The sequence below is a fragment of the Carcharodon carcharias genome, chromosome 8, assembly GCF_017639515.1.
Source record: "Carcharodon carcharias isolate sCarCar2 chromosome 8, sCarCar2.pri, whole genome shotgun sequence".
In the NCBI taxonomy this organism is placed as follows: Eukaryota; Metazoa; Chordata; class Chondrichthyes; order Lamniformes; family Lamnidae; genus Carcharodon; species Carcharodon carcharias.
Window position 1 is genome coordinate 156,830,313 of NC_054474.1, and position 24,027 is coordinate 156,854,339.

The 24,027-nt window shown below is 44.2% G+C and overlaps 1 protein-coding gene across 1 annotated transcript in view; it reads right to left on the bottom strand.

Annotated features, from left to right (window-relative positions):
- LOC121281010 (ral guanine nucleotide dissociation stimulator-like) overlaps positions 1-19,427 on the bottom strand; it is a 164,258-nt gene extending 144,831 nt beyond the window's left edge. Inside the window, exon 1 of the mRNA XM_041193557.1 lies at positions 18,724-19,427. Coding sequence (XP_041049491.1) covers positions 18,724-18,744 — 21 coding nt within the window. The 5' untranslated portion in view covers positions 18,745-19,427. The remainder of the gene's footprint in view (positions 1-18,723) is intronic.
- Between the last annotated feature and the right edge of the window lie 4,600 nt (positions 19,428-24,027).

Here is a 24,027-nt window from a genome sequence, read left to right on the forward strand (position 1 = left end):
AACTCTGACACCCTCATTTATCTCCACCAAAACAATAACTTTAAGTCTCTTCCTGTGTAGGTCGCTCCTTTAAACCTACGCCCTTGACCAAGCTTTGGGTCACCTGCCCTAATAACTCTCTGTCAAGTTTTGCCAAATAAGCTCCTGATCAATTGTAACTTTTAAGGCTCATATTGATAGATTTTTGTTAACCAGAGGGATTGAAGGGTATGGGGCTAAGTGGGCATACAGAGTTGGGTCACAGATCAGCCATGATGTCACTGAATAGTACGGATCAAGGCTCAAGGGGCTGAATGGCCACATATATTCCCGTGAAACACCTCGGCGTGCTTGACTATGCTAAAGGCGCCATACAAATGAAAGTTGTTGTTGGAAGAGCAGCGGTGAGATTTGCTGCCTTGGGAGTGAGACCATGGCTCCATCTGATGGCCAGAAGGCAAACTGCACCGAATAAGCAAAATCACAAAGAGATCAAGGGCGTGTGGGCAAATGAAACGCCAAGTTAGGTGAGGCAAGCTCAGATTTCAAAACCCTCTGGATAGGAGGTGGGAGGAAAAAAAACCTCAGGAGGTGAGGGCCTGTGTCCCTGGGGAAGGAAGAAAACCAGATTTAGAGTTGGTGTGCTACGTTTTGATTTCAACACTAAAGGAAGAAATGCTTCGCCTGCTTGTCTCTGTTGCTAGTCTGATGATTATGAGTCAGAAAGTTATGGTTTCATGCCCCACTGGAGCAGTTAATCACATGAGCTACGTTAGCAACCAGCAACATTTGTGGCATCTTGCCACAACAGTACTTGCATCCAACAGTCACCACGTTTCTAGGTGACTCATTGTTTATGAAGCAGTTTGACACCATTCCAAAAGAGAACATAGGGAGAGGAGTAGGCCATTCTGCCCCTTAGATCGTGGCCAGCCTGTCTGCCAAATGCATTTTTTTTCAATACTTTCATGGGATGTGTGCATGACTGTCAAGGCCAGCATTTGTCAAAGTCACCATAACTGAGACTAGCTTTCAATTCCAGATTTATTAATTGAATCCAAATTCCACCAGCTGCTGTGGTGGGATTTGAACCCATGTCTATGGTCGCTGGATTAGCAGTCCAAGGGCGTTACCACTACCACCGTCTCCACCCACCCAATTTATTCCACATTCACCTGATATGACATATAAAGCCTAGTGATTAAAAACAACAGGCGTTAAAGTGGTGAGAGATAGAAAAAGAGAGGCTTGCACTTATACAGTGGGAGGACATTTCCAGAACTTAGGACCCAGGCAGAATGAAAGTACAGCTGCCAGTGGCGCTGTGATGGAAATGGGGGATGTTCAAGCAGCTAGAGTTGGGGAAGTGTAGAGGCCTCAGGGTGAGCGGGGTGGAGGGGGGGAGGTTACAGAGACAGGGAGCAGCAAGGCCATGGACTGAGCTGTGCATTTAGCTGTGGAGTCATTGAGAGGAGACAGCAGGGACATCTCTGCCACTCAGGGACATTTAACGCTGATTTAAACTGTACAAGTGCAGACACAACCATGACATGTTCCAACAGGATGAGTCAGACATTATGACAAACGATTTATAGCTGTGGAAGGCAGGAGCTGGGGTTTTTCTGAGTCACCTCAGAATGAATAATTCAACTAAACAGTATAAAATTAAAAAAAAATACTTTGCACCTCTACTGAAATTATATCTAGAAACTAAACAGTGTTATTCAAATGAAAGGCAAATCACAGTCCAAGCAGAAAGCAAGAGCACCTGTTAGTGAGAGGTATTGTCACCCAGAATTCATTAATTTTTCATTCTTAGATGCCTGCACGTGTTGGGTCAGGAGGGAGGGTTAGTCCGGAGTTGGGGGGTGGTGCAGTAGCGTTAATGGGCGAGGGTGGGTGGCATTCAGGGAGTTCAGGGAGGGCACGGGTCAGAACAGGAGAGAGCGGAGTCCAGGTTCAGATGAAAGGCAGAGCTGAGCTTGGGATCTGGCCAGGAAGTTGGGGGATGGGGGTGGGTGGGTGGGGGGGCAGAGGGGTGTTTATTAGTGGCGGGGGTGTACCAAAGGCCATGACGGAGTAGGAGACAGCAGTAGTCAGAAGTGGCCAGTGTCGCTTCGATGTGAGGTCAGGGGCAGCCCTACACACATTTGGCACAGCTCCATGTGGATCTGCTGGCTTGGAATCAGTTGTCTTTGGCATGTTTGCCGCTTGTTGGATTAATTCTGAAATCAGAACGTTGAGGAGTTTCAATATCAGCCTGAGATCGATGCAAATAAATAGGAATGTGGAATAAAATTTTAGCTTTGGTCTCTACAAGAGCCTAACTCCAGAAACCACAAAGACAAAAAGCTTGGCCGATCCTATTGGATTGTGTTATGGGTTCGTTTGGTGTCTCACTGATGAGATCTTGAGACTTGTATGTTTAACTTCCATGTTAACCCTTGCTCTGCCGAGCACCTTTACATCACCATGGCAGACAGCCACATACAACATCCCCCTTTCTTTTCAAAAGAAAACTTTCCCCCCTTCCAATGGATTGTAGCTATTTACAATGTCCCTTCTCCCCCACCTTAAGTCTCTGATTTTATAAGTTTAGACGGTCCTGAGGCTTGACAGCTTTTCCACAACTCAGTCTCACGTTTGCAGGAATGGTAGTCCTACTCTGTGTTTCTGGTATTTGGTTATCTCCATTTGATTTGCTTTTTGCCCTCTTTTGAGTTGGGTTTCTCTTCATTAACAATCCGTCTGCTTCTTTCGGACAGTGTGGGTTGGTCCTGTTCCTTCCACAGGGAATGTGCACTCCGTTCATTCCTAGTGTGGACACAAATTTTCTTTCTCCATGATGTCCGCCGTGTTCTTGCTGGATGTATACGTTTTGCAAATGGAACCTTCATTTCTACTTTTTATTCACAACTTCAGCCAAACATTGTTTGCTGTTTTATTTTCAAATCATTCTGAAAGCTTAAGAATCTTTTCATTCAGCTCAGCAACTACTCTGGTGAGGTCAGTTGTCTTTGTTTCAGAGTTATCTGCGGAACCCTTGTACAAGCTTAACATCTTCACCTGGGCATTCAGTTCCTGTCCATGGTCACTGACTGCTCCTTAGATTCTTCCAATTAAATCGCTAGATCGTCAAGCTGTTTCTCAGGATTTTCCTTTTCTGCTTTTAAAGTCTGGGGTTTTCCCTTCCACATCACGCATCTCATCTTTCATTGTCTTCAGATTGGATCTAAGTTCAAAAGTTTCATTGATCTTTTCACGCTGAATTTCCAACATTTCATCAAACTCATCTTCCATATATGTGAAAGTTGGTTCTCTACATCGATCAGTTTTTCTTTAGCAGAGTCTGATTTGTGTGTGCTACCCTTCGAGTTCACAATCTTTAATTATACTTCTGCTGTTTGTACTGAGAGTCTTCACACTCCTTTGTAAGAACTACCTTTCCTTGCAACTATTCAGCTTTTTCTTGGCATTCTCAGTTCTTGACAGCCATGTCATTTTTTAATAACTCAACAGTTCGCATCATTCTCTGGGACATCCAGCGCTATTCCTTCTTCTCGTTCCTTGTGCTTCAGTGTCGGTTTTTACATTTTCTGATCTTATTTCTGTCTCTTCTTTCTCTGTCTAAACCAGAGCTCTGTCCTTGTCCTTCATTTGGGTTTGAATGTTGGCCAGGTCTGTCTCCAGCGAAGTAACTGTGTTACTCGTGGCTTCGGTATTACAGCTTGGAGAGTTCTATGGATTTTCCTTTCACTGCCTCTTCATTTTCAGTCAACAGGTTCTTCAGCTCCTCAGTCTTTTTTCTTGTAGCTTTCGGCTTCCACCTGAAATAGTGAATGTTGCTGAGTCTTCTCTGCTAACTGGTTCTTCAGTTTGCTCAGAGTGATGTTAAATTCATTTTGCTTCCCTTTGTAATTTGTCCTAGGAGATCCTGGTAACAGGTTAAGATTCTTCAACAGGCTTTCCTTTACTCCTCAGATACTGAAGCAGTCCATGTCCAAATGCAGCAAGACCTGGACAATATCCAGGCTTGGGCTGATAAGTGGCAAGTAACATTCGCACCACACAAGTGCCAGGCAATGACCATCTCCAACAAGAGAGAACCCAACCATCGCCCCTGGATGTTCAATGGCATTACCATCACTGAATCCCTCACTATCAACATCCTGGGGATTACCATTGACCAGAAACTGAACTGGACTAGCCATATAAATACTGTGGCTACAAGAACAGGTCAGAGGCAAGGAATCCTGTGGCGAGTAACTCACCTCCTGACTCCCCAAAGCCTGTCCACCATCTACAAGGCACAGGTCAGGAGTGTGATGGAATACTCCCCACTTGCCTGGATGAGTTCAGCTCCCACAACACTGAAGGAGCTGGACCGCGTCTGGGACAAAGCAGCCTGCATGATTGGCACCACATCCACAAACATTCACTCCCTCCACCACTTTGCGAAGCTTGCTTGCTTCAGCTTGAGTTTTCCTGTAATTCAGTACAGTCTCTTTGAGTTTCATCTGCTGTGCTTCCATTCTGCTGTTTAAGACAATCTTCATTTCTTCATGTTGCTGAATGGTTACACATTCCTTTTGCATTTGCTCTTGAAGGACAATCAACTGTTCTTTCAACTGTTTATTTCTTGTTGATCTCTTGCCAACTCACTCTGGGCTTCAAGGCATCATTTCGTTGTTATTGATAGATAAAACACAGCTTTTTCTGAAGTAATATTCAATGCCCTTTTTAGCTCCTCATGTTTTTCCACGGTTACATGTCGATTATTTAAGGAATCTTTCAGGGTCACAACTTCTTTGCATGCATTTTCTCCCAGCTGTTTTACCTGGCTGTACAACAGGTTGAGTTTTTCTAACTCCTGCTTTGATTTGTCAACTGTGGAGCTAAGGGTCATTATCTCCTCCTGGTACCTTTGTGCCATCTCTGAAACTTGTTTGTTCAGATCTTGAACAGCTCAATTCATTGAAGGCTTCAGTTTATGGTACGTTTTCAAAGGTATATACCCAGCTTGAATCTTGTGCTTCAAATCTTCCGGTTCAGCTCTGATGCGAATATTTTCCTGCAGGACAGCTCTAGTTACTTTTTGCACGTTTTGCTTCTTTTGAGTTACCTCAGATAGCTTTCCTTCATTCGCAGTCATCTGCTCACTCCACACTGCCATCTGTTGTTGCAGTTTGACTACAGTGTTAGCATTTTCAAAAAGCTCTATTTTTAAGCCTTTTGGCTGCTTCTCAGCCATTTCTTTCTTCTGCACTAAAGTCTATGGCTCGTGCATTTCATTGTATGACATGGTCGGCAACCATCTTGTGGTTTACTTGAATATTGTCTCCTTCGCTCTGTGGTCTTCTGTTGCCCACGACGCTTTATTGAGGTATGCTGGACCTTCTTCTAGCATCTGCACTCTCCATAATTTAGAGTTTAAAATATTTTGCAAAGCCTTTCATTATGTCACCAAATGTTGTTGAGTATTGATCTACACATAGGCTGTGGAGTATTTCACCCGCAAATGAACTTATCCAAAATGGATCTGGCTCTTCTCATTTTCTGTCCATGGTTGTTTTTCTTTGTAGTAGTTGCAGCTTTAAATGTCGTTGCCCCTTTAAGGCTGTAACCGTTTTGTCACTGGGGCTTTCTGCAGCCTGCTGGCTTCTTTGTTTTTGATTTTTACTTGTCTTTATGATTTTGGAGGACTCTGTGATGAATACCCGCTTCGTTTTCTTTTAAAGTTTTTAAACCTTTTTCTGCAGGATTCTTTTAAACTTTTTTTTTAAACTTGCAGCTGCCTTCCAGCTTCTGCAAACTGCTGCGCCCCTGGGACTGCCGCTTATTCTACAATATAAGTACAGCTTCTTTTCTGCAATTTTGCTCACCCGTTTTGCGATCTGACCAGGTTCCTTCACTCTGCATCGCTCAGGGTCTTGCAATGGACCTCCACTCACTCTGGTGGTTTCCTCAATTTCCAAGTCTGTAGTGAAGCTTCTTCAACTATGGAATTCGCTACCACAGAAAGTAGCTGAGGCCAAAACACTGTATGTTTTCAAGAAGGAGTTAGATATAGCTCTTAGCTCTTGGGGCAAAAGGGATCAAAGCACATGGGGAGAAAGCAGGAGCAGGCTATTTAGTTGGATGATCAGCCATGATCATGATGAATGGTGGAGCAGGCTTGAAGGGCCGAATGGCCTACTCCTGCTCCTATTTTCTATGTTTCTTCAATTTTTTTCTTTGGCACATGTCTGTCTGTTCAGGCTTCAGCTGCTTTTAGTTGTTCATTGCTTAGTATTCTGTTCTGGGTTCAATGTTTAAATGCCACCTTTCATACCACCACTGATCAATATGTTGTGTTATGACTTCGTTTGGTGTCTCATCGATGAGATCTTGAGACTTTTATGTTTAAACATGAACTACTCATTGGAAACCCTTAACTATGTATATATCCCAGTTACAGCCATGCATGGTACTGTTCCCATGCAGGTTCATTGTAGACTGATCTCCGAGTCTATTACCATGTGACTCTATACATCATACTGTGGGCAGTGCATTTATGCAGTTCCACAATGAGCCCAGAACAGAATACCAAGTAATGAAAAACCAAAAGCAGCTGAAGCCCGAACAGTACCACATTAACCCTTGATCTGCTGAGCACCTCTACACTACAATGGTATGCAATGGCAATAGGCTGCATCAGCTCTATGAAGAGCTAGTTTTTTAAAAAAATAACTCTTGGGATCAGGAAGCCACTGACGAAACTGACATTTATTACTCATGCTCATTCTTTCATGGGATGTGAGCATTGCTGATGAGGCCAGCATCTACTGCCCATCTCTTCCTGCCCTGAGAAGTGGTGAGCCACTTGAACCACTGCAGTTCTGCATGGTGTAGGGATACTGACCGTGCTGTTTGGGCAGAAGCTCCCAGAAAACATGAAGGAATGGCGGTATATGAATAACTTGCATTTATACAGCACCTTTCACAACCTCAGGCTGAGCTAAAATGCCTTGCAGCCAGTCATTTTGAGGTGTAGTCACTATTGAAATGTAGGGATTTAGAGGTGGAGGTGGTGGGTGATGGCGTAACCATGCATTTGTTGCCCTTGTCCTTCTAGGTGGGTGGTGGTGATAGGTTCGGGAGGTGTGTTGAAGTTGTCCTGGGGCGTAAGTCACATAATAGCTCCAGCTGAGACACTGCAATACCAGTAGCTGAACAAAACACTCACCTCAAGTTTCCTAACTATCTATAACTAGCAAACTTTGGTGACAGTTCCTAAAATCCCCATTAATGCCAGCATGTTGGCTTCCTTTAGTTCAGTAACACCTCTCTTTAGCAATCACTGACTGCTGTTAAAACACGTCCCTGCATCAGTAGGAAGCTGGCATGCTTAATCTCTTTGTAAAACCATGCTGCCAACAAAAGATGCGCACATTGAATTGTATCATTTAAGACAATTCACACCAGAACCCGATGGTACCCACAGCGCCCTGGCACAAGCAGTAGACGGAGTAGCACAATGGGTCAGTCAGCTGACCCCAGTGCTAAAATTTTAAAGTTCCTTCTATCTGCAGTGATGCAACTTAAAAAGGAAAATAAAAGGCTTGAATTCCCTTAACACCTTTCACAAGCTCAAACGTCATGGAGGGCTTTACTGTCAATTAATTACTTTTGAAGGGGAGTTACTGTCGCGATGTAAGAAATTGGGCAGCCAGTTTGCACACAGCAAGCTCCCACAACCAGTAATGTGATAATAACCAGGTTAGCTGTTTTAGTGACGTTGGGTGAGGAATAAAAATTGGGCAATATTTCATAATCAAATGTATTGATATTTTAAAAATTCCATTAAAAGTGGGATTTACAGAAAAAAACATTTTACTTGGAGGCAAAAACCTCTCACATTAGATAGAACATAGAAAAGTTACAGCATAGGAAGAGGCCATTCAGCCCATCATGCCTTCACCAGCCAAATATGAAAAACAACTAGCTGCCCATTTTAATCCCACCTTCCAGCACATGGTCCATAGCCTTGCAATTTAGGTGCAGATCCAGGTACCTCTTAAGTGAGTTGAGGGTTTCTGCCTCCACCACCAAACCAGGCAGTGAATTCCACACACCCACCACCCTCTGGATGAAGAAGTTTTTCCTGATGTCCCCTCTAAACCTTCTACTAATCACCTCAAATCTATGCCCCAGGTAATTGACTCGTCAGCCAGGGTAAACAGGTCTTTCCTGTCTACCCTATCTAGGCCCCTCATAACTTTGTATATCTCAATTAGGTCACCCCTCAGCCTCCTCAATCCCAAGGAAAACCCCAGCCTATCTAATCTTTCCTCATACCTGCAATTTTCAAGCGTTGACAACATTCTTGTAAATCTCCTTTGTACTCCAGAGTAATTATGTCCTTCTTGTAATATGGCGACCAGAACTGTGCACAAAATTCCAGCTGTGGCCTAACCAGTGTTTTATACAGTTCCACCATTACATCCCTGCTTTTGTATTCTATACCTTGTCCAATAAAGGAAAGCATTCCATATGCTTTCTTTACTACCCTATCCACATGTTCTGTCACCTTCAGGGACCTGTGGGCATGTAATCCAAGGTCTCTCACTTCAACTTCCCTTCTCAATATCCTCCCATTTATTGTGTATTCCCTAGCTTTGCTCCAAATGCATTACCTCACACCTCTCTGGGTTGAATTCCATCTATTACTTTTCCACCCACTCAACCAAACCATTGATATCATTCTGAAGTCAACAGCTATCCTTTTCACTATCAATTAACTACACGGCCAAATTTTGTGACACCTGCAAATTTCCCAATCAAGCCACCCACATTTAAGTCCAAATCATTAATATATACAACAAACAGCAAGGGCCCCAACACAGCCCTGTGGTACGCCACTGGAAAACGTTTTCCATTCACAAAAACATCCATCAACCATTACCCTTTGCTTCCTGTCATTGAGACAATTTTGAATCCAACTCGCCACCTTCCCCTATATCCAATGGGCTTTTACTTTTCTGACCAGTCTGCCAACGTGGGACAGTGTAGACAACATCCACTGCACTACCCTCATCAATCCTCCTTGTTACGTCCTCAAAAAATTTGATTAAATTAATAAGGCACGATCTTCCTCTAACAAAACCACGCTGACTATCCCTGATTAATCTGTTCCTTTCTAAGTGACAGTTTATCCTGTCTCTCAGAATTAATTCTAATAATTTTCCCACCACAGAAGTCAGAATAACTAGCCTATAATTATTTGGTCTATCCCTCTTACCCTTTTTAAATAATGGTACAATGTTTGCAGATCTCCAATCCTCTAATACCTCACCTGTATCTAGTGAGGATTGGAAAATGATCCTCAGAGCATCTGTTATTTCCTCTTTGGCTTCCTTCAACAGCCTGGGGTACAATCCATCTGGCCCTGGTGAATTTTCCACCTTCAAGGATGCCAGTCCTCTCTTACTATACTTATTGTATTTAATATTTCACACTACTCCTCTTTAACTAGAATGTCTGCTTCATCCCCCTCCTTAGTGAATACAGAGACAAAGTACTCATTGAGAACCCCGCCCACATCTTCACCATCAACCCACAAGCTACCATGTACATCTCTGATAGGCCCTACCCTTTCCTTAGTTATTCCCTTGCTCTTAATGTACTGGTAAAACATCTTTGGGTTTTCTTTGATTTTACCTGTAAATATTTTTTTATATCCTCCCTTTGCATTCCTAATTACCTTTTTTTACTTCACCCCTGTACTTTCTATATTCCTCTACGCTTTCTACAGTAGTAACCTTTTTTTTATTCATTTATGGGATGTAGACTTCGCTGGCTGGGCCAGCATTTATTGCCCATCCCTAATTGCCCTTGAGAAAGTGGTGCTTAGCAGCCTTCTTGAACCACTGCAGTTCATGTGGTGAAGGTACACCCATAGTGCTGTTAGGGACGGAGTGCCAGGATTTTGACCCAGTGACAGTGAAGGAATGGCGGCATATTTCCAAGTCAGAATGGTGAGTGGCTTGGAGGGGAACTTCCAGGTGTTGTTGTTTCCCATGTGTCTGCTGCCCTTGCCCTTCTAGATGATAGTGGGCATGGGTTTGGAAGGAGCTGCATAAGGAGCCTTGGTGAGTTTCTGCAATGCATCTTGTAGATGGTACACACTGCTGCTATTTTGTGTAGGTGGTGGTGGGGGTGAATGTTTGTGGAAGTGGTGTCAGTTAAGCGGACTGCTGGTGTCAAGCTTCTTGAGTATTGTTGGAGCTGCACTCATCCAGGCAAGTGCAGAGTATTCCATCACACTCCTGACTTGTGCCTTATAGATGGTGGACAGACTTTGGGGAGTCAGGTGGTGAGTTACTCACCACAGGATTTCTACCCTTTGACCTGCTCTAGTGGCTACAGTACTTATATGGCTGGTCAATGGTAACCCCCAGGATATTGATAGTGGAGAATTCAGCGATGGTAATGCCATTGGATGCCAAGGGGCAATGGTTAGATTCTCTCTTGTTGGAGAAGGTCATTGTCTGGCACTTGTGTGGTGTGAGTGTTACTTGCCACTTGTCAGCCCAAGCCTGGATATTGTCCAGATCTTGCTGCATTTGGACATGGACTGCTTCAGTATCTGAGGAGTCGTGAATGGTGCTGAACATTGTGCAATCATCAGCGAACCTCCCCACTTCTGATCTTATAATGAAAGGAAGGTCATTGATGAAGCAGCTGAAGATCATTGAGCCTAGGACATAAGATTTCTTTTTTCTGCTTTATCTTAGCTTGTATGCTTCTAGACAACCAAGGGGCTCTAGATTTGACAGTAGCACCCTTTTTCTTTGTGGAGACGTGTATACACTGTGCTTGTAGAATGTCACTTTTGAAAGCCTCCCACTGGTCTGTCACTGATTCCCTTTCAAGTAGCTGTAACTAGTCTAGTTTCACCAGTTCAACTCTCAGCTTCATAAAATTTGTCTTTCCCTAATTTAGAACTTTTATTCCTGTTCTATCTTTATCCTTTTCCATAATTATATTAAATCTAACGGTATAATGGTCACTATCATCACAGATCATTAACTTTTGCCACAATGTCACACACCAACATACTGCCTTCCTTCCTGCCCTCATCATCTCCACTCCCAGCTGAGACACAGGGGTGATGGACATTTCAACATGGGAACACGATAAAGGTCAAGAATCTACTGACTTTCAATATGCAGGATAAATTTTCCCTTCACATCCTGCAATAAAACAGTTCCATATGGGAGCATTAATCAGGAAAACAGCTTTGCAATTACGCTTCCTGGAGGGAGTGCAGCATCACCATGGGAACAATCCTCTTTGCATTGTGCCAAAGTTGAACCTTGAATTCCAACCTTGAACAGCTAAAATACATTCAGAGATTGATTTAGAGTACAGCATTGGCCATTTATATTGGAGAATGGCAATATATCTAATTGACTTAAATTAGTAACAGGACCGCAGATTATTAAGCATTAATAAAATGACACATCTCCTGTGTATGATACGTTGTGTTAGGTCCAGGTACATGCGAGAGCCAGCTCCAGACCTTTACAACACCGGATTACCACAAACACAATTAAAACTTCTGGGTTATTCTGCTAAACCAAGATAAAACCTATCTTCAACACCAATATGTTAATATTTAGTGATGGAAAAGCTTTACACTGCATGAAATGTTTGGATTGTCATGTGGAACAATGAACTGCTTAAGATCTACCCCTTTGACCAAGATTTAGGCCATCTGGGCTATTATCTTACTGAAAAGGGAGACATGCTACTGAAGCTTTTCATCTTGTACTCATCAGGACAAATGCAAGAAGACCAAATTTCAAAAGATCCCAACAATTTATACTACAAAGGAAAAGGCCGCTGACTGGTTGATAAGTTGACTCATTTGCATTTGCTAGAAGTGACATACATTAAAATTCTGCAATTGTTGTCGACAAATAAAAAGAATATGTTCAAGCCTTGCACCTTTTTTGAATTACCCAGAAGCTTGAGGAGCCTATCATTGCCTGTTGCTTTCTCCATGGCAATGCCTCAGCCAATCAGAGTCAGCCTGCCAACCAGTCTGCACCCTTTGTGCCTGGAGTATAAATTGTGATTGTTTGAAATTTGGCATTCTTGCATTTGTCCTGATGAGCGCAAGATGAAAGTTTCTGGCAGCTCGCCTCTCTTTTCCTTAATGTCCAAGGTCTGTACTAATAAGCGACGATCTAATATCTCCTTATGAGACTCAGTGCCATATAATTTTTGTTTTGTTCATTCATGGGATGTGGGCATCACTGGCTAAGCCAGCATTTATTGCCCATCCCTAATTACCCTTGTTCAGGGGCATTTAAGAGTCAACCACATTGCTGTGGGTCTGGAATCACATGTAGGCCAGACCAGGTAAGAATGGCAGATTTCCTTCCCTAAAGGACATTAGTGAACCAGATGGGTTTTCACAACAATCGACAATGGTTTTGTGGCCATCATTAGACTTTTAATTACAGATTTATTTATTTTTTGCAATCCCTTGGGATGTTTTATCATGTTAAAGATGCTATATAAATGTTACTGTTGTTGAACTTAAGGTTATAACTGACTGGATAATTCCTCAATTTTACCTTGAAACTTCCAGGTCCTCCTACAGTGGTTGCAATATATTCTTTAATTGAAGTAGGCATCTAAACAGGATTTGTCAAGACAGTAATGATTTGGAGTACAGCCAGAGTTAAATGAATCATATCGTAACCCATTATGACTGGGGTGAGCACCTTTGGCAAAGCCCAACACTGCATAGGAGAGGAGAACAGGAGTTTAGATTAAAGTTTGAGTTGTGTGTAAGGAGAGAGTGCTGGGGGAACATGAACTAGCTAATGGTAGAAGACAGTTATTGGCAGCCAGTTTGGATTTAAGAACATCTTAGACAGCTCATTCTAAAAAGTTGGAACCCTGACTGCAAAAAACTGCTCTCCAGAAACAGGGATTCAATAATAAGCCTTTGTTGGATAACCTGTTTTGAAAGCCAGTTCAAGCTCTTCAGTTGAAGAGTGTAGCCAAACCTTTTGGGACTTGCAGGGGACAAGAGATTACGTGCAGTTAATGGTGTGGCTGATGAGATACAGAGTGAAAATAAAAGACACAGCATTTCTAACTCAGGATCATGGCCATTGGAAGTGCATTGTCCAACAATTTCTTGCTTCCGTTACGATCATTACTTGATGGAATCTCGACTGATAAAGTAGCTGGTGCAGTCACTGGGAACAGGCCTGGCTCATAAGCTCCAGCCAGTAGCTCAGTTTTAAAGTCCCTCTCCTGTACAAAACCAAGGGAGGTGGAGTAGGAGAGCCCCAGATTAAACCCAAGCCTGTACTAGCTCACTGATCTAAGCTTGAGTGGTAGCGGAGATGTAGCAATAGGCCCATGCCCATTAGCTAGAAAGGGAAGGAAGGGATAGCAAGGTGGGATTTTAAACTCCTGACTGCTGTACAATAGGCCTGATAGAAAGTGTGTGAGCGTGCATGTCAGGTGAGCATTGGTACCTACTGAGGGCTGTTGCCCCACTAGGTCAGGATTAGTTCCCAGAGGAAGAATGGCCACTGTTTAAAGTAACAGAGGGCTGACATTGCGTGTGGGACTGGGGTCCCAGCATGAATGAGGTCCTTAAATCCTAAAGAGCATCTGGTTCATAAACAAAACTTCAGAAGTTGGGCTAATTCCAAAATTTCCTACATCTGGCATCTTTACAAGGTTGGAATATATCACACTGAAACCTCAGGTCAGGGAAGAAAGCTGTTGAGTTGCATCTAGTTTCTGCGGTTTGTTGAAAACACAAACAACCACTTGTTAGATTTAAATGAAATTTCCTGTGTTTGAGAAATGTCTTTCAGTGAGAGGCAAGGCCACCCCAGAAGAGGATAAAGGGGCAGAAAGACCACCAACATGGGACACATGAGCTAAATTCCAACCCTCTCTCTCCACACCACCGCTCCCCCTGCCACCCCCCACTCCTTCCTTCATTAAATACAATTTGAGCAGATGATGGTGTCTTAGCTTCGGGGTGACAGTACTCCAGCTGTTGGGAGTAATAAGAAGCTATTAAAAATGCCCCTGCAAGTTAGGAGCATAAGTACAGGGAAAGATGGACAAATGCTGAGTGGAATATATTCATTGCTAAGGCCAGGCTAGGGAGGGCAGGTGGTTAGGCAATGTGAGAATGGGTTTAGCTGGATATTCTGATACTTTGTACCATTTAACTGTTTGGGAGGAAGGTCAATGTGGAGGATCCAGATGAGGGCAGAAAAAGAATCTCCATTAGAGCTCAGGCGATAATACAATTTAGCTTGAATCCACAATAGACTGAGTCTTTATTTTGTTTCTCTGCAGCTCACACTTGCCTGAGTTTAGTCCTGGAGGGAAGGTTGCCAACTCTGATTGGACGTATTGTTGGAGGTATCACGGCATGACCCCCCCCCATCTCCAACCACTCCCTCGTCTCTGCTCCCACCACTGGTGCCTCAACTATCGTCACACCACAACACCTTCCTAAACCAATCGCAAACTGAACAGACACTTTGTTAGCCGATCGGATGATTCTTGGTTGTCAGTCAAACTGCCCTTTCTCCTCCCCTATCTCCCAACATTCTCTTAATTAATCGATAAATTAAAGTGCTCAGAAGCAATAAAAAAAAATATTTTTTGCGACCACCACCCCCCTCCCCCCAAAAAAGTATTTGTACCCAAGTTGGCTGGAGGCAACTTCTGGGAGATTAAACTCTTGAACCTCCAGGACAAACCTGAAGGGTTGACAACCCTGCAAAAAAGCATCAATCTTACTCAGAAAAGCCAGATAGTACATATATTAGTTTAGTGATTAGTAGTACGTTTGGAGGGGAGATGAGGAAAATCTTTTCCACCCAGAGGATGGTAAGGGTCTGGAATTCGTTGCCTGAAAGAGTAGTAGGGGCAGAACCCCTCAACTCATTTAAAAGGTGTCTGGATGTGCACTTGAAACTCCATAACGTCCAGGGCTATGGACTGAGTGCTGGAACATGAGATTAGGGAGGGTAGTTTTCTGACCGGTGCAAACACGATGGGCAGAGTGGCCTCCTGTGCTGTTAATTTTTCTACATTTTCTGAATTTTCTAAACATCTGAAAAGGAGCAATATGCAGGGATGTGGGGCGGGGGATGGTGGGGGAGGGGGTGGGGTGGGCAGCAGTGCATGAATTGCTCCTTAGGAGAGCCAGTGTGGACACGATGGGCAGAATGGCCTTCCCCTGTGCTGTAACGATTCTATGATTCAAGAGGTCTTGGTGATGGAAATAGAAGCCATGTCGCATTTGTCCTATCCCAGAACACAAAATCTAGGTGGAGACTCCAGTTCAGCACTGAGGGAGTGCTGCACTGTCGCAGTTGCCATCTTTTTGATCAGACGTTAAACCAAGGGCCCACCTGCCCTCTCAGGTGAGTGTAAAAGACTCCATGATACTATTCAAAGAAGAGCAGGGGAGCTCTCCCTGGTGTCCTGTCCAATTTTTACCCCTCAAATCAACATCACAAAAGGAAAACGTGTTATCTGGTCATTATCACATTGCTGTTTGTGGGATCTTGCTGTGTACAAATTGGCTGCCACATTTCCCACATTACAACTGTCACTATGTCCATTGAGGATTCAACCAAGCGCTTTGAGATGGCCAGAGGTCACGAGGGGCACTATATAAATGCAAGTCTTTTAATTCTCTGCAATATCGAAGAGGCTGAGGTTTGCTGATGGAGCAGAATAGAAGAAGCTTTACTCTGTCTGTGACTGCGATGCACCCCAGCCGCGGGAAACTGGAAATGGGTAGCATTCCAATTCCCCAGCATTAATGTCCCTCACTTCAATAAGCACAGAACTATGCCAAAGATAAAAATCCTGCTTGCTAGGAATCTACATTTCCCCTGGGCAGTATGATCATAAAACTCAGGCACACACAAAAGAAATTTACAATCTCCCATTTTTCGCCGCGGGAAATGTTAAATTTATTGGCACTCTCATTGAAATCTATCAACTTAACAGCACACAGATCATGCCCAACAAGACAAAGACTCACGTTCTGCAAGTACAGCCATAGGACATGCTGTGTGCCTGGCTCAGCACTAACTGACTGCTGACAGATTAACTGAAGTGATGGCACTGAATGCAGCAAGCCGATGTAACAGACAGGCTGCGATATAGTGTGCACACTGCCAAGGTGTGACACCTGTGAGCCTTGCCACGGTGGCTCCTTACTCATGATTACACCTGGCATGCGGTGGCTGCATATTATATTTACTGTCACTGTTTAAAAATGAGGAGTCGCCCATTTAAGACAGGGGTGAGGAGAAATTTTTTTTTCTCTCGACGGTTGTGAGCCTTTGGAACTCTCTTCCTCAAAAGGCGGTGGGAGCAGAGTCTTTGAATATTTTTAAGGCAGAGGTAGACAGATTCTTGATAAACAAGGGCGTGAAAGGTTATCAGGGATAGATGGGAGGTTACAGTCAGGTCAGCCATGATTGGTAGATGAAGATTGAGGGGTTAGTGGAAGTTGTAGTCTTCACTGGGGTCTGTAACAAAGAGCAATCCATATCTTCTGGAGAGTGACCTCAATGCACATGCAATCATGGCAACACAGAATAAGCTGCACAAGTAAAAATGACAAGACTTAGAATCACAGAATGATGAAGCACAATGATGTGTGCCTGTGTCAGAAATTGAAATGCATTTATATAGCACATTGGGAGATCGGAAAGTCCTTAACAGCCAATGAAGTCCTTTTGAAGTGTAACCACTGTGGTAATGTCATCCTTTACCATCATTACTACCAAGTCCTGGAGAATTTACATCCTCCCAGGGCCAGTGACATAATTGGCCACTGAAAAAAAATTCTTGTTATTTCTGCAGAGGAGCTGGGCATGGTCAGTTCAACCCTTGTTATATTTAAGCTTCCAGAGACTCACAAGGAGTTGATGGACATTAAGTGCAGGATGGCCCCAAGTTACCTGCCTGCCTTTCTCCTTTCCAAAGACTTGATTGCCTTCCCCAGGTTCAGAACTGGGGACATCACCTCCTCATATGGCATCAGGTTTACAATTGCTGGGAGGCCTCCTGAAAAGGGGTGACCCAACCCTTAAACGTAGGAAAGATTTTGATAAGAGTGGATAGAGAGAGATTGCTTCCTCTTGGGGAGAAGAGCATAATTAGAGGCCATCAATATCAAATAGTCACCGAGAAATCCAACAGGGGATTCAGAAGAAACTTCTTGTTCTACTTCTGAGAAATTTCTACCCAGAGAGTGGTGAGAATGTGGAACTTGTTCCCCACAGGGAATGGTTAAAATGAACAGTACAGATTCATTTAAGGGGAAGCTGGACAAGCATATGATGGAGAAGGGAATAAAGGGTCACAATGATAGATTGGATGAGGAAAGTTGGGAGGAGGCTCAACTGGAACATAAATGCCAGTATGGGCTGGTTGGGCCAAATGGCCTGTTTTTGTGCTGGATATCCTATGTAATCCTATGTTGGTTTAGCCCTCGAAAGCAGAACTGGCCATAGTGAAACAGCGAATGGAAACTCACCATTCAATGACCTACATGAGGCTGAAATATCCCCCAGGGCTGATTTAAACAATAATGGTCAGGCATGTCTTGGTGGATTACAGTGAAGCTGTTTGAGTGAAGGCTGTTTAACAATCTTCTTTCCAGCCTGTCCTTCAAACACAAAAACCCCGTCACTGTTCTACACTGTAGACAGGCTCTGTTCCTTTATGTTTACAACACAGGCAGATGAACACTTGACAAACGTGCACTAATTGCATCACGCTTCAATGAAGGTTTCACACAGCAGGGAGGAGAATTTGAACCTGATAACTAATAATTACCAGTCTACCAGCCCAATATCGGAGGAGCCTCCCTCACTTAAAGTCTCGGCCTAACCATGAAAAATAGCCCGAGAGGCTTCAAGACGAGAAGTGCACCTCAGAAGTTAAGAGTAAACAGTGAGCACTTTATTGCTGAGGGGGTGGGTAACATTTGGGTATAATTCCGCAGGGTTGCAACCTGGGGCAAAGACCAGAGCCTGCATCACTAGCGAAAGATATTCCCCGAGAGGTAATCAGGGCAGGGGGGGGCAAAAAGGTCACATCTGCGGGCACCCACATACCCCTGGGATTTCAAAGCTTCCACTTGATGCGTTTTCACATGAAATAATCACTATTGTGCGAACAAGCATTACATCATTTAAAGCCTGGGCGACTCTGACTCAGGAGTGGGCGACGCTGAGCAACAAACACTAAGCAATGATTTTTCTCTCTCTCCCTCTCTCTCTCCGTGCACGACAGCGATTGATCCTGAAACCTATCGCGGGCGGGTTACCCCTCAAACCACCAACCCCCCCCCCCCCCCCACCCCCAATGCATTTGAGATGGGGGAAAATATACCTTCCCAAACCTGGGAGGGCTTCTGATTTAATCTACCTCTACCCATTTATAGGAACGCACTTAATGTTTGAACGTTAAACCTTAATTTACAATTAAGTGCATTTAATTCGAAAACACGGTAAAAAAAAATAACAGCATTATCTAGAGTCGGGTTGAAACTTGCATTGAAAATATAACTTGAGTTTAGGGTCGCCTTTAAACACGAAGTATTGCAGTTGTTGGCCGTCATCCTTCCAATCTGTTGATGGCAGGAACTGGGCAAAGGGAATGGATAAAACTTACCTGAGCATTCCACCTCATCATCTCCAAACATAGTCTCTCCAATATGCTCCGTGCAGCCCCTCTGTCTCCCCAGCCAGCGAATGAAGGGTGAAGCCCACAGTCTGTTTTGTTTTTGGTGGGGAGGAGGTGGTGGGAGGAATGATTTTTACAAGCTCTTTCCCCAGTCTGTCTTCTTTGCCCTTTCCATTCTGGGTGAAAATGTCTCTATCCCAGGAATGAACACATCATGATATATATATATATAATCCAGCGCTAATCCTAAACAATTGCAAAGTCTCTTTAAGAGGAGCAGAGCAAAGCCACAATTAGAGTTTGACAACTGAGGGGAGACTGGGTGAAAATATCCAGCCTTTGCGAACAATTTTCTAAATCATTAAAAATGAGTTTTGTGGAGTTAAGAAAAATAACTTCATTAAAGATATTCCACCACACAGAAAAAAAAAATCCAAAAGGAGCGATGATCTGCTGTAATGAGTGAAGACTGGTTTCACGGTTACAGGCAAGGATTCCTGCAAACCCGTGTCGCTAATCCTTCCTCTCCTCTCTCTCTCTCTCTCAGGTTGTTTGATGGTCAGGTACAGCCTTGCTGCATGTTGCCACCATTAATCCATTGCTAATCTCTGCACCCTTCGCATTCCGATCAGAAGCTGACCAAACTCCATCTCCTTCCCCCTCAAACGAATAAATAATCTCCTCTCTCTCTCTCTCCCCCTCTCCAGGTTTTTTTTAAACAATACAAAACACAACCACGTACGTTGACAGCGTCTACCAGCATCAGCGCCTTCCCCGTGGGGAGGGGGCAGTAAAATGAGCGTGCATTAATCCACTGCAAGGCACTCGGCAAACTCACTACCCATTTCCTTAATGCCTTAAAATTACATTTCATTCGATACAACTCTTTCAGTTGCTTTGCCATTGGCAATATTAATAGATGCAATCTGCTACTGACCCTCTCAAATAAATTAAATTGAAAATTAGGCACTAATGGATTCAGATTTAGCTCACCCAGTTGGGTTTGGTGCTTCCTCGTATTGAGATTTTATTTTATCTTTGGATGAATTCGAAGCCGTCCCTCTCTCGCACGACACGTGAATGTTCCGGTTAAACGTGTTTATGGAGCTTTGTCTTCCTAGTTTTCAACCTGCACTGCCAACCCTGCCAAAGATTTCTTGGTGATCATTCCTCAGGAGTTGGTGGCCCTGTTGCCAGTCACTGTTCATTGAGTGTGTGTGTGTGTGTGTGTGTGCAAATGGGCTGCAATTATAGGACCGCGGAGGGCATCATGGACACACTGGATCCTGTTTCTATCTCTGTGTTGTCCATCCTGTATGCTATAGCCAGTAGCCACCATATTAAACATTCACTCCCTCCACCACTGATGCACAATGGCAGCAGTGTGTGTGCCATTTACAAGATGCACTGCAGCAACTCACTAAGGCTCCTTCAACAGCACGTCCCAAACCCGTGACCACTACCATCTAGAAGGACAAGAGCAGCAGATGCATGGGAACACCACCACCTTCAAGTTCCTCTCCAAGCCTTGGAAATATATCTTCACTGTTGCTGGGTCAAAATCGTGGAACTCCAGCCCAAACAGAACTGTGGTTGTACCTACACCTCATAGGCTGCAAAGGTTCAAGAAGGCAGCTCAGCACAACCTTCTCAAGGGCAATTAGGGGTGGGCAGTAAATGCTGGCCTAGCCAGCGATGCCTGGATCCAATGAATGAATAAAAATAAAATGTGGCTAACTTAGATTTTGGATGTGTAATAGACACTGAGCAGGAATCTGATCCTGGACAGCCCGCTTCTACCTCCTACCCAAAATCCACAAACAGGACTGTCTTGGCAGACCGATCGTGTCAGCCTGTTCCTGCCCCATGGAACTCATTTCTTGCTATCTTGACTCCATTCTCTCTTCCCTTGTCCAGTCCCTTCCCACCTACATCCATGATTCCTCTGACACCCTACATCATATCAACAATTTCCAGTTCCCTGGCCCCAACCACCTCCTCTTCACCATGGATGTCCAATGCCTTTACACCTCCATCCTCCACCAGGATGGTCTGATGGCTCTCCACTTCTTCCTCGAACAGAGGCCCGAACAATCTCTTTCCACCACTGCTCTCCTCCGTCTGGCTGAACTTGTTCTCATACTGAACAATTTCTCCTTCAACTCCTCTCACTAACTCCAAATAAAAGGTGTGGCTATGGGTACCTGCATGGGCCCCAGCTATGCCTGTCTCTTTATGGGGTATGTGGAACATTCCTTGTTCCAGAACTACTCCGGCCCCCTCCCACAACTCTTTCTCCGGTACATCAATGATTACTTCGGTGCTGCTTCATGCTCTCGTCTGGACCTGAAAACATTTATTAATTTTGCTTCCCATTTCCACCCCTCCATCATTTTCACATGGTCCATCTCTGACATTTCCCTTCCCTTCCTTGACCTCTCTGTCTCAATTTCTGGTAATAGACTGTCCACCAATATCCCTTACAAGCTTACCTACTCCCACAGCTACCTCGACTACAGCTCCTCACACCCCGCTTCCTGTAAGGACACCATCCCATTCTCTCAGTTCCTTCGCTTCCGTCGCATCTGTTCTGATGATGCCACTTTCAAAAGCAGTTCCTCTGACATGTCTTCCTTCTTCCTTAACCGAGGTTTTCCACCCACGGTGGTTGACAGGGCCCTCAACCGTATCCGGCCCATCTCCCACGCATCTGCCCTCACACCTTCCTCTCCCTCCCAGAAACATGATAGGATCCCCATTGTCCTCACTTATCATCCCACCAGCCTCCGCATTCAAAGGATCATCCTCCGCCATTTCCACCAACTCCAGCATGATGCCACCACCAAACACATCTTCCCTTCACTTTCCCTGGCAGCATTCCGCAGGAATAGTTCCCTCCGCACACCCTGGTCCACTCCTCCATCACCGCCTACACCTCAACCCCCTCCTACAGCACCTTCCCATGCAACCGCAGAAGGTGCAACATCTGCCCCGTTACTTCCCTTCTCCTCACTGTCCAAGGGCCCAAATACTCCTTTCAAGTGAAGCAGCACTTCACTTGCACTTCCCTCAATTTAGTCTACTGCATTTGTTGCTCCCAATGTGGTTTCCTCTACATTGGAGAGACCAAACGCAGACTGGATAAGTGCCTTGCAGAACACGTTCGGTCTGTCTGTAAGCATGACTCAGACCTCCCTGTTGCTTGCCATTTCAACACTCCACCCTGCTCTCATGTCCACATGTCCATCCTTGGTCTGCTGCATTGTTCCAGTGATGCTCAACGCAAACTGGAGGAACAGCACCTCATCTTCTGACTAGGCACTTTACAGCCTTCCAGACTGAATATTGAGTTCAACAATTTTAGATCATGAACTCTCTCCTCCATCCCCACCCCCTTTCCGATCCCCCCTTTTCCCCAATAATTTGTCTAGATTTTTCTTTTCCCACCTACTTCCATTATTTTTAAATGTATTTCCATCCATTGTTTTATCTCTACCTTTTAGCCTATTTCGATCCCTTCCCTTCACCCCACCCCCACTAGGGCTATCTGTACATTGCTCGTCCTGCTTTCTACCCTTAATGTCACCTATTAGCACATTGCTTAGATAATATCACCACCTTCAACATCTCGCTGTCATTTTGTCTATGACATCTTTTGGTTATCTCCACCTATCACTGGCCTCTATCCAGCTCTACTTGTCCCACCCCCTCCCCTTAAACCAGCTTATATTTCACCTCTCTTCTATTTTTACTTAGTTCTGTTGAAGAGTCATACAGATTAACTGTGTTCCTCTCTGCAGATGCTGCCAGACCTGCTGAGTTTTTCCAGGTATTTTTATTTTTGTTTTAGATTTCCAGCATCCGCAGTTTTTTGCTTTTATCTTTTGATCCTAGTTCTGATATGGGCATGTGAACGTTTGCCAATTTGTGTGTTTTTTTGGTAAAATGATAAGATAAAAAGCAGAGTGTGTGATTGCCTTTGATGATTGTGAGTGAATTATCTCCTTGGCTACTGGATGGTGGTAGATGTTACAAGAATGTAGACACATGTTTAACATTTGTCTGTGTTGTGTACAAGGTGTCTTTTATTTAAATTTGTACATTTGCTTAAAACGGTGTCACGATAGCCACACCTGTGGCTAACCAGCATTTTTTTTGTACAAAGCTGTCACACCTGAGGGCACATCTATAATGTTGACTGGGGTCACTACAGCACTCACCAGAACCCCGGCTGAGTTTTCCCCTCTATATCCCAGGGTTGCTGACAGATAGACAACCAGACTCACTAACTTAATTCAACTCAGGACTTGAAGCCTCAACTCCTGGCACAGCCGGACATGTTGTGGCTTTGTAGTATTTGGGCGAGCGGAGCAAGCGACTTTGACTATTGATCAGGAGCATAGCTGTGATGGCTGCTGTGGCTAGTTGGTTGCTGGATTTCCTACATTACTACAGAGACTGCACTCCAAAGGCATTTCATTGGCTGTAAAACACTTTGGGATGTCCTGGGGTTGTGAAAGGTGTCAAAAATAAAAAACTTTCTTTTTTGTATTTGGGTGTAGGGAGTACAACTTGAAAGTTGCGGGTTTGATGAAACTTGGTAACGTAGGAAATAGTAAACTGCAGACTTTAAGCAGACATGAACTGCTAAAATCATGATGGCAAAGCTCCTTTGTACCTTTGACATCCCTGGCTTCCTTCCTAAAGTGTGCTGCCTGGAACTGTGCACAATACTCCAGCTAAGGCCTAACTAGTGATTTGTCAAGATTTATGGGGAGAATGCTGGTGTGTGGGACTGCACTGGGGAGGCTTGTTTAAAGACCTGGCCCCAGCATGGCCAGCTGAATGGCCTCCTTCTGTTGTATAGGATTCAATGTGATTCTATGACTTCAGGACTTCCCAAAGTAATTTACAGCCAATTAAGTACTTTTTAAGTGTGGTCACTGTTTGTAATCTAGATAAAGGTGCCAGCCATGTGTACAGCAAGGTCCAATAAAGAGCAATGTGTTTAATGCTTAGATAATCTATTTTGGTGATGTTAACTGAGGGATAAATATTGGCCAAGACACCAGGGATAGCTCCCTTGCTCGTCCTTGAAATAGTGCCAACTGGGACCTTTTACGTCTCCACCTGAGAAGGCAGATAGTGCCTTGATTTCACCTTCAATTCCCGCAAAGTGCTGTACTGGGAGTGCCAGCCAGCCTAGATGCAGTGCTCAAGTCTCTGACAACGTTCTCCTTCAGGTATCATGCCCCAGAGGGGGGTTGTGGCAACCATAGACTTCCATTGGAA